This window comes from Aythya ferina, assembly GCF_964211825.1.
Source record: "Aythya ferina genome assembly, chromosome: 14".
Taxonomy (NCBI): domain Eukaryota; kingdom Metazoa; phylum Chordata; class Aves; order Anseriformes; family Anatidae; genus Aythya; species Aythya ferina.
In genome coordinates, this window is record NC_140312.1 from 15,668,308 (window position 1) to 15,682,375 (window position 14,068).

The window sequence follows — 14,068 nt, forward strand, 5'->3', positions numbered from 1 at the left end:
CTAAAGGCAAAAAAAGGTAACTCGTGCTTTGTTTACAGTCAGAGCATGGTGGACTTCACTTGCAGTTTTACAGCAGAACTGAGGATTTTTCTGCCCATTGCAACTTGCCTGTTCCTTTCAGACATCCCCAGTATCAGCAAGATGTAGCATGGAATTACAAAAAAAAACCTGCAATTGTGTTAATAGTGAATTTTGTTTTTATTCAGATAGGAAAACGTAGTAATAAAATATTTTACATTTTCTTTGTATTGCATTTTTATTATTTCTTGCAAGAATTCAGTCTTTTAATAAGGAACAAGCAGAAGAAATTGAAATATGTCTTTTTTTTTTTTTTTTTTCCTTTCTAAATTGCTCTACTTTAAAATGCCTTACTTGCTGAGTAGGCACAGCCTGTGTTTAAGTGGCCGTTTTCAGTCGAGGGGTTAAAGGTTTCTTTGGGAGACCCATGTTTTGAAAAGAATGGCTTCATCCTGAGCTGTGTCAATTATAAAAAGGTCACTCTCCACAGCCAGAGCCCTGAAAATGGTTGTTGTGTTAAAAGCTGTCAGAGGCTTTCCTAAAAACTGCTGGGATAGCAATATTAACTTGAATGTAATAAAGGGAATGGTGAGGTTAAAAAAAAAAAAAAATCAGCTGCTATGAGAATTTCTGTTTTAGACATTCCTTGTGTTCACCCAAGCCTGTCATTCATATTATTCCATTGTGGAATATTATTTGCCTAAATATTGCTCTCCTTCTTCTCCAAAATTATCAACTTTTCAGCAACCTTCTACAAAATGTCAGAAGAACACTTTTCCAACACGCTCTGCTGAAACCTAACTGTGGCAATTTAAGACATAACCAGTGGTTCCGTCTCCTTGTCTCCTCTACAGGAGGTTACCGCTCCCCAAACAGCCAGCACTGCAACCTCTTCTCATGTGCAAAGCTAATTAGAGCTGGGTTGGGATACACTGCCAGAATTTGCACTGAAGTGCCCCAGGCAGATGAGCACATTCCAATTCAACAGTTCTGCTGCCCTATATTTGCACAGAGATGGCAACAAAAAGCTGCAGGGGAGGGAATTTGGAAATGTGCTAAACACTGCAGTTGTCTGCTAAGTGACCATAATTGAAGTCCTGAGCACTTCAGGTTCCTGCCTAAAACCATAGGGTCTCTCACCTGTGCACAATCTGGAAGAGGTTCTGCAGTAATATAAATATTCTCCCTTGTACCTAGGGATGTGCTGTTCATCCACTGTGTGACCTGTGGTCAGTCAGAGATGGAAGCCGAGCCAACAAGCCACTGCCTGAAAATCCTGTGTTTTGCCATGAATAGCATGTTGAATTTCAACAAAAGAAGGAAGCCAAAATTAGGCCCTCCACAAAAAACACAACGATGTAGAGGTGCAGCAGCATTATTTATTGAAAATGAAAGCAAATCAATAATATGTAAAAGGACCAGGTACACCAAAGAACTGAACTTGGCTTTCCTCCCAACACTACCTTAACTGAAATTCTTCCAATGCACCCGATGCAACTATCCTGTTTCAGCACTTGTTCAGCAACTTGACACTTGATTCAGCAACCAGCAAGCAAAACATAAGCCACAGGTGCTGAAAGCAAGGCGATGCTCAGCTCTAAACAAAACTCTTCTGCTGACCAACACCAAATGCTCTTACTTTTCTTCTGCTTCAGCCACCCCATCCCACCCACACAGCGCACCAAGGCTTTGAGTAATGGAAAGGTTCCGTTCTGTCCTGTCACTGCTGCTGTCCCAGTAGTAACCAGGGGAAGCGTTATTGCTGTGTAGCAAAGAAAAGACCTCAGCTTCACCATTAAAAAGCATTCAATTTACATGATTAAAATCTTTTTTCGTGAAAACATATTTTCTTGGTTTTTAATGTATACTTTTGTAGTTTAAGAAAGTACTTGTTCCCAGATTTTTCCTCATTCTTCTCATTGCCCTGTATCTTAATTCTCTATTATCACATAGTTTTCCTTCAGAAAAAAATAAAATAAAATTTGTTGCCTACTTTGCTCATACTAAAATAACAGGACAGGTTATTTACTGTGGGTCAAGTTCTGCTGTCCTTGATTCCTTGATGTCCTTTCTTTACAATTACAGCTGAGAAAGAAAAAAAAAAAAATACAGAAGAGGGGTTTTGTCCTGGCTGAAGGTTCTCACCTCTCCCAGGCAGTACAAGGTACTTCTCCCACCAAGTCATGCTTTTTTTCATTCTTCGGATATCTGCAAGCTACACCTGGCAACAGGACATACCGTACCCAGTAACATGTACCTGGACTTTTGACTGAGCCCTTCTTCATTGGCGTCTTAGGGAGCGGCACCCCGTTAGCAGACGAGGCTCTCGGACTCGGGATTTTATACGCTCGTGCCCGGAGGGACAAAGAAAGAGCAGCCGTGCCGGGCAGCAAACCGCCAGCAGCGCTAAGCACGGCCGCAAAAAGTCTTCGCACGCACCTCGGGGGGAGAGCGCATCCTAAAAACCGCCCGCAGGACGGAGCCGGGAGCCCGGAGCTGCCGCCGCCAGCTCACCTCTGCCTCCAGATGGCATCGTCGCTGCATCCTCCGCGCCCGGCAGGCCCGGCCTCATGCCGTTGTTGAAGGTGTGCCCGTCGGCGGGCTGGAGCTGCCAGTTGAGCCCGAGCAGGTGCATCGCTGCCGGAGACACAAAGGAGGAGCGGTGAGGGCAGGGCGCACGGACGGGGCAGGGGGCAGGGGCAGGGGCAGGGGCAGGGGCAGGGGCAGGGGGAGGCTGCGGCGGGTTCCTGCGCGCTGCGTTGGGAAACCGCCGTAGAGCTGCCGGGCCCCGAGGGATGCCAATGCCCCGGGAAAGACAATAAAAATCCAAGCACAAAAGCCAACCCCAAACTTACAGAAACCTGTTCTGTTCCCCACCCCCCTACCCTGGTTACCAGAGCTTCCAAATCACCGAAACGCAGGAGGAAAGCTGCTCACAGCCCCAGGCACCAAGGCAGAGGTGAGCATTTTGCTCAGCCCTGGGCAGCGTGTCCCACCTCTCTGATCCGCAAGCTTGGGACATGCTCCTTGAAACAAAGCAGGCCTGCAAATACTAACCCAAGCTTAAATAACGTGTGGTAAGTTATATATTGATTGTGAAATAAGCCTCAGCCGTGCGTATACTAATGGCATGTCATTATTTCATGTTTATTACAACGTATTTAAACCAACAGATTCAATAGCTTTGGTTTTAATTTTGCAGATTACGCTTCTCTGACAAATCCAGGTCTCCACCTGTCCTTTGCCATCGCGATTGGCTCGAATCCAGTGCATGAAACTCCGAGCTGGGGGCTTCCCCTGGGCTGCACGGTGCTGCAGCCTCCCACTGCCCACCAGCAGACCCTGGGTACAGCCACGGAGCCGCTCGAGATCACCGAGTGGGAGAGGGGCCCCGGCACCACCTCGGCAAGGGCATGAGTTATAGGCACAGTGGCAGGGGCTAATTGAGTAAGTCCTGTGCATAATGCATGAGACTTGACAGGTCTGAATCACTCAGCTGGCAGATTTATGTGCATCTTCACTTTGTATAAACAAGCTACCTGAATACATCTCCATACTTTCATCATATTATCACTGTGGCATCCTCCCAGCAGAGAGGAGTGGGGAAGGGAGGCCTGGAGAGATCACAGTGCTGTTTTTATTCACTTTATGGCCATCACCAGCACTTGTTCTGCTTACACAGCCTGCCCCTACCACAGGGCATGGCATTTTCAGGGATGCAGTACAGTGGTGTTAGAGGGGCACATTGTCAGTTTTGTTATCAACAACATAATTATGGGGACCCTTAAAACTGTTCACTTCTGCAGTGTCAGATGCGCAGATCAGCAGGTATCTTGCATCTCCCTACAAGCAATTGAGGAAGAGCTGGTGTGGGCACAAACAGATTGTCAGTGGCAATGGCCAACTGATCAGACATTCAGCATCAGGGATAAGTAAAGAAAAATGTTACTGCAGGAATTGCAATTCACAATGCTCGAGACATCAGGCATTTAAGTTTACATACATACTCTTAAAAATGAAGAAAATAAACAGAAAGTGCCCTTACCACACAATCCATCCTCCCCAACAGGAGAACTCCTTCAACACACAATCTATGCTGAGTTCAACCTCCACATTTTTGGCAGAAGCAGCTGAGACGCAAGACAGCTTTCCTAATGTCACCTGCCCTTACAGACGTACCTACAGACCTAGCAGCTATCCAAGAACAGTAACTAAAATGAGGAGACAACATGTGTGAAGAGAGCAGTTGCCAGATTAAGCATTCATGCTGAATTTGCAGTATTTTTTCTATTAGGAGAATTAGGAGTATTTTTTCTATTAGAGAAAATTGGAACATTAGGAGAGACATTGGAACAGGCTGCCCAAGGAAGTGGTGGAGTCACCATCCCTGGAAGTCTTTAAAAGACGTTTAGATGTAGAGCTTAGGGATATGGTTTAGTGGGGACTGTAGTGTTAGGTCAGAGGTTGGACTTGATGATCTTGAGGTCTCTTCCAACCTAGAAATTCTGTGATTCTGTGATTCTGTAAAATGGAAAACAAAGCATCTGACTTTCAAAAAACCAAAACCAACCAACCAACCAAAAGTATGAACCAGTAAAGAATGTTTAGCTGAGTAACTACTCCAAATTTACTTCCAGGGAATGTTTCCGAACTCTTGGAAAATAGACAAAAAGTTAAGGGATCAAATCTTTTATTCAATTACAACTTTTTTGCTTTGCCAAAACAAACATTTTAAAGGGTTTTCTGTCTAATCTCAAGCAATTAATTGTCTTTTCAGCATGGCAAAGTTCAAACAACAGGCAGGTCCCATGCTTCTGCAGGCTCTGCCTGGCGAGAGAGCGATGGCACTGGTGCAGCGGAGGCGAGGAGCGCAGCACCTGCGCACTGCAGCAGCTCCCCGCAGTGCAGGTCAGCTGGGCCACTCTCTTAAGCAACATGAATTTCAGAGCCCCCCGATGAAAACAAGTCATAGAGAAAGAGACTGTGTTTTATACTCTGAGCATGTCTATTCAAAGTTGCTTCTTTTTTTTTTTTTTTTTTTTATTGCAAGTGTAACCGTAACTGTGGGCCATTTGAAGAGATGAAGTTCTGTTGTTTCAGGTATGAACCATTCCTTACAACACGGAGATAAGGAAAACATAACCAACAGTCTGTCCAAGTGAATTATAGTTGCTAACTTATAATTACCAGGTAAATTTATACAAGGAATTAAGAAAGATCTTATTAACATGGTATTAAGACAAACTTTGATCCACCTGCTTCCAAGTATGCCACGATCTCATTAGGAACTCCGCTGCTCTGTGTCTTAATCATAGGCACACGTTAGGCAGGCGCAATTACAGCTCCTTCCTCGCGGGGCAGGGATTTGCACGTCTGCTGCAGTACCCTGCAGAGCCCAAGAAACACCGAGGACCCGGCATACAGTTCACCTACCCATCACTGGAGCCACGGGCTTCTCCTAAAACAAGAGCACAGAAAGCACGCCCCAGGGGCCGGTTCATACCCCATACAGCTACCCCTGGCAGCAGCCAAGTAGCTACAGCAAGGAGCTACCTACTCTCTCCTGCTGCAGAATGGCATGAGATGGTGAATTTCTATGATTAACCTTCTGTTCTGTTAATCAAACAAAACCGCCTCCAGCAAAGGAATAAGTGGAAGCCCATTTAATTAGAAAGACTGGGATCCACTCAGAAGCCAAGTGCATGTGTATCAGAAGGAAAAAATGGGCTTGTGAATTTTGTTTCCATTTCCTATTGTGGTTTTGTATGTTTGCTTGCTGTTTCAGACTATAACTAAGTAATCTGTGATGCTGTGACTTGGCCCTCGTCCCTGGCTCTGCTTCTTGCCAGGCCCTGACCCACTTTCTGCTATGCACGCTCCCCAGCCCGGTGTGTCGGGACACTCGGCTGGGTCCACGTGCTGAGAAACACCCCGAGGTCTGGCGGGCTGACAGTCGGCGCGGCTCCCAAATGCCCAGCAGATCATCAAGATGAACACTGAGTCTCCCAGACAGCCCACTTAAACCTACTACAGGAGCCCCATGTTTGACTTACAGATTAACCTGTCAGGGAAAAACACATCCCTCCAAATTTAAAACACAAGTGCCACTTGATGTTATGCATACTATACATTTATAAAATATATTTCAAAGAGCGCTCATGTATGTTTAGTAGGTATATATCTCTAGCTCTTTGTTTTTTCCCTCAATGTTTAAACACATGTTCCAATTTCTTACTTTGAATACCTGATTTTTAACCACAGAATTTGTCTCAGTTTATCTGGTTCATTTAACACTAACACAAGTAACTCAGGAGGTCGAATTGTGCATTTATATTCTCCAACAATGAGACAACAGCAACACGTGAAATTAAACCATTGAGATTTAAGGTAAAAAACAAAAAGAAAAAAAAAATCAACCTCACCACAGCAACACAGGCACCTACAGTGAAAGCACCTCGAACTGGCAGCTCACCCTGCATGCCCATCGAGAACAAAAGCAGAGAACTACTTTATCACTAGAGGTGGTGGAGCTGTCAAGCACCAATCTAAGACTTACATAAGATAGAGGTTACCAGAGTGAATCACACATTATTTTAAGAAATCCCAAAAGGTACACAAATCCACAGAAAAATGTCAAAATTTGCATGAAAAACTTTCTTGAATGTTCTCTAAGACTCAGCAGTGGCTCAATTTCATCTTTTGTTCAATCTTCTCTCTCTTTCTGGCCACGCACCAATATTCACTGCAGCCAGAGGTCAGCCTGATGGGCATTCTCCAAGCTCAGAAAGCTCGCTGTTCTCCCTCCGTGCTCTCCTGACTATCCCAGACCACGTGTTGCTGAAATGAGAGACTGAGCGTCTGCCAGTAGGCAGGACACCATCAGGTTCTGCACTTGGACCTTCACTCGGTGGGACTCCTGGAGCCAGAGACTCAATGCAGAGACCAGTGGTCACCGTGCTTCCGTTCCCCCTGCATCTTCCCAGACAAGGACTGGGAGGCAGGCACCACGGCCTTTGTTAGGAAATCCCTCAGGGACTCCACAAATTGGGAAGATTACAAAAGTGGCCAGAAAGCAGAGTGTTTCCACGCATTAACTTTCCAACTTGCTGTGCTTACTGAACAGCCCTCAAGCACCTCACCCTGAACTACTGCCTTCCAAAACGAGCCCATCAACCTGTGTGGCACTCCATCAGCATACACACCTGGGCACGATATTTTGGTACCTGCAGCCTCTTCTCATGTGAGAAAGAAATTGGTCTACATCATGAGCAACGTTAGAAAATGAGCACCAAAAGCACATTTGCTTTATGTAGGTTATTCTATCAGAGGGGAGTGGAAACACTAGAAGCTTCTTTTCTCACCAGTTAGGAGATGAACAATGAGGTAACTCGTTATTCCAGTATACTTAATTAGTCTTGAGCGACATCAGTGTGATTTCCAAATCAGGCCTAATGAATCACAGACACGATGAAACAAAAGGTTCCTAATCATTCTTAGCAGCATGTAATTTTATAGTGTATATGTTTAAAGAACTATCTGCACATCCATTTTTTATTATATTACAGTGCATTAAAATACAGATTATATAGAATAAAAATGGATGTGCAGATATTTGTACACACATTATAGAGCACTAAAACCATATATGGGCCATGTAATTGCACAAAGTGAAATACACTTAGCATTTTACACTTCTTGGCACTTACAGATGGGTTACCCAGATAACTTGACAAGAATAAATGTATTCCCCAAAAAATTAATAAAATAATTAAATGTTACTGCATGCATGAGTATCTTGAGGAGTGATTGCCCTATAGGCTTACTAATCAACAAATGCAGTATCAGGCTACTGGTTCCACGAGCTGCCAAGAGAGCACAACTCCATCCTCCTCTACCCAAAGTGATCTTACAAACACCATCTCAGTAAAACCTGAAAATTTGGTGCCTCCCTCTGTGACATAAGCAGAAGGCAATGGAGCCAGACTGCTACTTCTGTGCTCTTTGCAAGGACGGTGCTTGCTGTGTTCGAGGGGAAGGCGCGGTGCCTCCCTCCGTGCCGAAACGCCAGGCGCGCTCGCTCTGCTCACCAGGGAGACGCGGCAGGTACGGCGCCATTCTGCAATCACAATGGAGAGCAAAGTTGACTTCAACAATCCTACACATAAGAAAGCAATCCTCAGGCAGAATTTCACCCTCAGCATGTAAACCCTCTTAGACAATAAATTGTTTAGGATGGGGTTTTTGCTTTATGAAGCATTTCTAGCCCCAGAAGCATTTTATAAAAATACCGTAAAGGAGTTATGAATGGGTGCATTGTTATAATCAGCAGCAAAACGGCTGCTGGGATTTATTAATTGCTTTCTTTTGAATAAATGTTATTGAAGATGAAAAAGGAAATGGAAGAAGGGCTGTAAGATGCTTGTCACTGTGTTCATAAGGAAGAAATAGGGGGACCCAAAAAACACTTTTTTTTTTTTTTTTTAAATTGGCCACACACCCCCTCCAAGCTAACTCATTTCTTTCCTCATGTATGTCAGTAAATTGAAAGGAATGAATTTTCAAAGCACAGCATGAAAGATATGCCCACAAATCCCATTAGTGGTAATATGATTTGTCTGCTTATCTGCCATGCAGTGCTTTGAAAGTTCACTCCTCTATGTCCAACTTCAGCCCTTCTGCTTGCAAACACTTGAAAAGCTTACATGCGCTTGTGATTGCTTTTGCCAGTGGTGGTGAGGAACAGGAGAGGACGAAGACCTGGCTCCCAGCTCCAAGAGTGGCGAGAGGCAAGCAGAGCTCCAGACTGCAGGACAGCACTTGTACCTTAGCTGCTTCTTAGCTGCCCGCTCACCGCTCTGACTGGGACTGAGAAAAAACTTCCTTCACACTGACTTTTCCCTTTTCAACCCTCTTTACTGAAATGTTTAGATTTTGTGCCACTTTCCAAGAGAACTTTTTTGTCACAAGAAAGATAGCAGCATTGCATGCTACCTTCAGAATCTGGAATCTCACAACACAGACCTTAAAAGAGAAGCAGGGTACAGGGCACTATTCATTTATTCTTGTGACAGGCCTTAGATTGTAAAGAGCACAGAAAACTGGCACAAGATTAATCAGTTCCCAAGACTGTATAAAATGAACTTGCATCTTACGGCAATTTTAAGAGCCGAGGCTGAAATCTTTTTGGTCTTGCATCTGATCTAGATGCTTGTAACTAGTAAGAGGAGCGTTTATTTTTGTTTACCTAATATAGCATCTTTCAGCCCGGAAGGTCCCAGCTCACATTACAGAATATCCACTTCACCAGCATTGCCAAAACACTGCCACTGTTAAAAAGGGCTTAAAATAACAGGAAGGGGTGCTCGTGACAAAAAACACAATGGAAACCCTCATTTTTCAGAGCAATTGTGAACATTTAATGTTGTTACAAACCAAATTGAATCCAATTCTAATTTCACACCTAAAAGACGCTGCTATCATGAATAAGGTACTCAGCTCATCTCTATTCTTCTTCCAAGAGAAGGAAGAACCTGGCTGAGAATCGAAACTGCCATTTCAAGGAACACAGACCTACATATACTCTCTCAAATCACTGATGCACGCACTTACAAGAATTATAATATACATCTTGAATAACTGCTTTACCTTTAATACTAACCGTAACCGCAAGGCATATCATGTCAAACATTTATTAGACTACTTTCATCTTTCAAAACTGCAACCACCCTAATCTCTACAAACATGTTGAACAAGGCTCTCATAATCAAACTTGTCCAAAGCACTCAGACCTTGACTCAACCTCTGATTGTTATCTGTATTGATAAGAAAATAGTATTTAAGTTTATTATTCTTTTGCATGCATTAAATGAAATTGAAACGTGTAATTATGAGCAGCCAGATTTCTGTCCTTAGTACAAATACCACATCCCATCACAGACTATATTCTTCCCTCAATAGAAATAATACAGAACAGACTGTTTACATGACTGTAAAACATGGCATGAATGATAAAACTTAAGGTTTTAGTCTCTACACAAAATAATTCTTGGATTTAGAAGTTTATTACAAAGAAGAAAAAAATCAGAAGACAGAAAGCAAACATGATTTCTTTCCCCAAAGCTTCTCACTCATTTTCAACATTATAAACTGTTTACACTTTCATGATATGATTCAAAAGGAATATATAAACATTGCCCAACTTGTATCTTGATATTAAGATAAAGGTTATAGATTATATTTAGCATCTAGGCAGAATTAGACTTTGTATGTGCCTTGCAAAGCTGACATTATTACGGTATTCTGAATTACAAGTCCTACTGATTCAGAATAGAATCATGTATGAAAATTAAATATACAGTATTTATCATATGTCTTATACAACCAGATGGGCTTTAACTACTATTCCTTTATTTATTTATTTATTTATTTTAAATCTAGAAACTTTTTAAAAAGAAGCAATTTGAAAATCGAATTTTAGTTAGAGCAGCCTCTGGACTCTCCTCAAAGGGGCACCCCTACAGCCCCCCCACCTCCGCTACCACAACCTCGCCATGGAAGCCCAGAACAATTTTTGAGAAAGCTTGTTTTCCATTCCCCTTATGTGACTTCTATTAACCGTTTCCCATAATAGGTTTACTATAACTGAGATTATATTGTATTTTTAATCTTACACCTGTCTTATTCTTAGCAGATTTCCACACATGAGGCCTGCTTACTTCTCCTTCGCAGCACCCAGCAATGCAGGACTGGCTGCCTGCCCTCCCACACCCATGCCTTCTCAGCTGCAATCTGGAAGTCTAGAGCAGGCAAGAAAATGCAAGCTGCAAATGAGGACATGACTGTAGAGAGATCATAGCAATATGGAAGTACATTAAAAAAAAGGAAAAAAAAAAAAAAAAGAAATCAATGACAAATTTATATGGTGCTGGGATTTTAGTTTTAGATCACTTTGAGCTGCAGCAATATACATTTTACAATCACCGTGTGGGTGAGTGTTAATACAGGATTAGCTGCTGCATCACCGAAACATCCCATTTCACAATTTCAGGGGCCAATACAGCACCGAGGAGAAGCTTGCGTATCCATTTCAGTCCAGAGAAACAAACACAAGAGGGCAACAGTCCACATCGGTCCATGTCAAGCACCGTGCATAATGGCAGATAATTAAAGGTAATTTGGCCACCTAAGCTCTGATTCATCCAGGGAACACCCTAATATATGTTTATATACTTAATTACATATTAGTGATTTTTACTACTTTTATCTTTTACACGTGAAATTGAATTTATGAATTTTTAAGAGACTAGCTCAATTTCATCCTCTTCTCGATACAACAAAATCCACAGAGGAGACGATAAAAATCTCTGTTACAGATGGAGCTGCTGTCCACAACAGCAAAATGGAGCCAGCTTATTGTGCAGAGCATCCGATACATGATCATCTTAATGAAGCTTTGCGCCTTGCATACAAAGAGGCGAAGAAGCCAGTTCCACAGCCCGAGGTCAGCAATGCAGAAGGCTCATCGCCAGCCAGTTTAGAGCTGTTTAAAATCAAGGCCCATTGTAATCAAGGTCAAAACTGTCACTGACTTCAGGCGAGGGAGCTTTACTTCAAAACTCTTCTGTTTAAGTATCTCAGACTGCAAATATCGTAACCATGGCTGAAAAAATGGCATTTTCTACAGGCAACAGCAACGTAGCCCATAAAAAGCTTTACCCTCCAAAGTCAACAGCTTAAAGTGCATGGTGAATTGGAAACAAGAGGTAAGGTGTTAGCAAATGCACCCGCTGTATACAATTAATGAATCAGAGAATAAAATATGAGCTAGATTAAACACCCGCAAAGACATCTGACCCCAATGATAAACTCAATTACATATACTTTATAAGGCATAACTGAATTATGTTAAATGAGTAATAAAATAAATTTTAATCTAAGTGACAATATTACTTAACAGTACCAATTAAGTAACCAGGGCTTATCCTTCAAAAACAAGCTTACTTCTGATGCAAAGGGTAAAATGCAGTATGTAGTAGCTAGAACTACCCATTAGCAATTAGCAGCTAGCAAGCAAGTTCTATTTTTCGTTTGGTCTGTAACACCGGGATGGCCAGCAGCCAAACCAGGATTACCTATCTTTTTAACTTGACTGAAGGAACAGTAAATTATATATTAAATCAAGCAAGCAAACAAACAAAAACAAACCACCACCCTATCTTCAAAATCCATCTAGCACTTCAACCATACTTTTCACTGTTAAATTTATTTTCCTTTTATTTTTCAGAATTTCCTTCATCTCAGAAGCAGGTATCAAAGCTGCTCCTCAATGACTTATACAAAAAAGGACAAGAAACTCCACCGTGTCACTGTACCTGACAAGTTTTTGCAGCCTATTTACTTTCTTTCACAATATTTCTAATATTTAAGTACCCAGAAAGTGCTACAGCAGAGATTTTTTTCCTATTAGTTTCAATTTTAGGAAGATGCGTTTGATTTTATGGTCTAATAGAGAAGATCTGCTTCTGTCTACTGCAAGTGGCTATCCATACTAATTAGTGAGAAATCAAATACACATGACCTTTATTTTGTAAGGATATGAACAGAAATTAAAATCAGGACACTACCAAACTTGTCCACAAATCTCTACAAATCTCACCTTCTAGAACAGCTTTAAAGAAATCTGTGGTAACACGGAGTTATTTCACCAATTTTCAATTTAAGTGTGATTTTGACATTTTACTGACTGCATTCTTTTAAAAATAAACAATGGTATTATATGAGTGTCATGTAAATGCAACTCAGGGTTGTCATCGGTTCATAAAATTATTTCAGAAAAACTGTTGACATCCTATGTTTTTTGCAGCATTTACATAAACTGCAGCTCTCAATCCATTCTTGAAAAGTAAGTATTTTAGCATTTGCATTCAAGTCCTCAGAGGTAAATTTTCCATTCATACACAGGGATTAACAGATTTCCATCCCTACACCACATTACAGAATTTTATGCAAAAGCAGCTCGCCTTTGTAGAGGACCACAGGCCTCTGGGATGAAACAGTCTCTGGAGTACCGCATTGTTAGCGCTCAGGTTACAGAAAGCACCATGAAAAAACAGCTTTCACACTGCGCTTTCTGAAACGCGGTATTACCCGGTGCAGTAAGTAATGAAGCCGAAATGATCAGATATTGTTGGGAACAATACCGCCGGCTGCAGCGTACCGGTGAGGTCCGGGAAGGAACGCATTATGTTCTGCTGCATATTTCTGAGCCAGACCTACGAGGTTCTTTGAACCTTTACTAAACCAATTTTGTATTTGAAATATTTTCAGAACTTATCTCCCCCATTTTAGCACGGCAGACACAACACACTTGCTCGCTCCCGTCGGGAACAATGGGAGGGACTGAAAGAGCAGCAGCCAGGCACTCTCATTGAAAAAAACAGAGGATGCTGCAATAATTGTCCTGAGAGGCTAGAAAGGAAACAAGACTCTATGCTGACAGCTTAGCTCAGCGTGAACTCTCATTTTTCACATGGAGCTAATTAAAACCCAAAATTAGTTAAATATGGAAATGACACTTGCAAGCACTTTAGCTGAATTCTGGCAAAATCCCTCTAGAGTGCTGCGACACTACCTGCTGCTTCAAAACTCCCCAACTGAATTTCACAGTTAAAAGGCTGAGCAAAGGGAAAGTTATTACAGAGATTTCCAATTCAAAATGTGTCTGTAAAATTCCAAATTAAATTTCATGGTAGCCCTTTCAGTAACTAGGGATGTACTGTGCAGTCCAACGATACGGTGCTCAAGTAACGTCCCTGCATGCATTCTCTGATTATCTCACCTTTAGGCACTGTGCTGGTTGTGCCAGAACCGTGGAGCTCACAAGGACACCGGCACTACAATGCTACAGAGATAAGGCATGTACTGCTACACTGGTAGTTATTTGGAAAGCACGGACGCACAGCGCATAAAGGAATTGCTTTCACAGTTTAACAGCAGAAATCTCAGAAAACCAGAACCCAACAACCAAAATATTTTATGCCTCACGATTTTA

At 42.2% G+C, this 14,068-nt stretch overlaps 1 protein-coding gene across 8 annotated transcripts in view; it reads right to left on the minus strand.

Annotated features, from left to right (window-relative positions):
• Nucleotides 1-14,068, minus strand: part of TENM2 (teneurin transmembrane protein 2) — a 1,369,797-nt gene that overhangs the window by 124,587 nt on the left and 1,231,142 nt on the right. For all 8 annotated transcript variants that reach the window (XM_084535365.1, XM_084535362.1, XM_084535363.1 and 5 more), the window contains one exon: nucleotides 2,533-2,655. In XM_084535365.1, coding sequence (XP_084391491.1) covers nucleotides 2,533-2,655 — 123 coding nt within the window. The remainder of the gene's footprint in view (nucleotides 1-2,532; nucleotides 2,656-14,068) is intronic.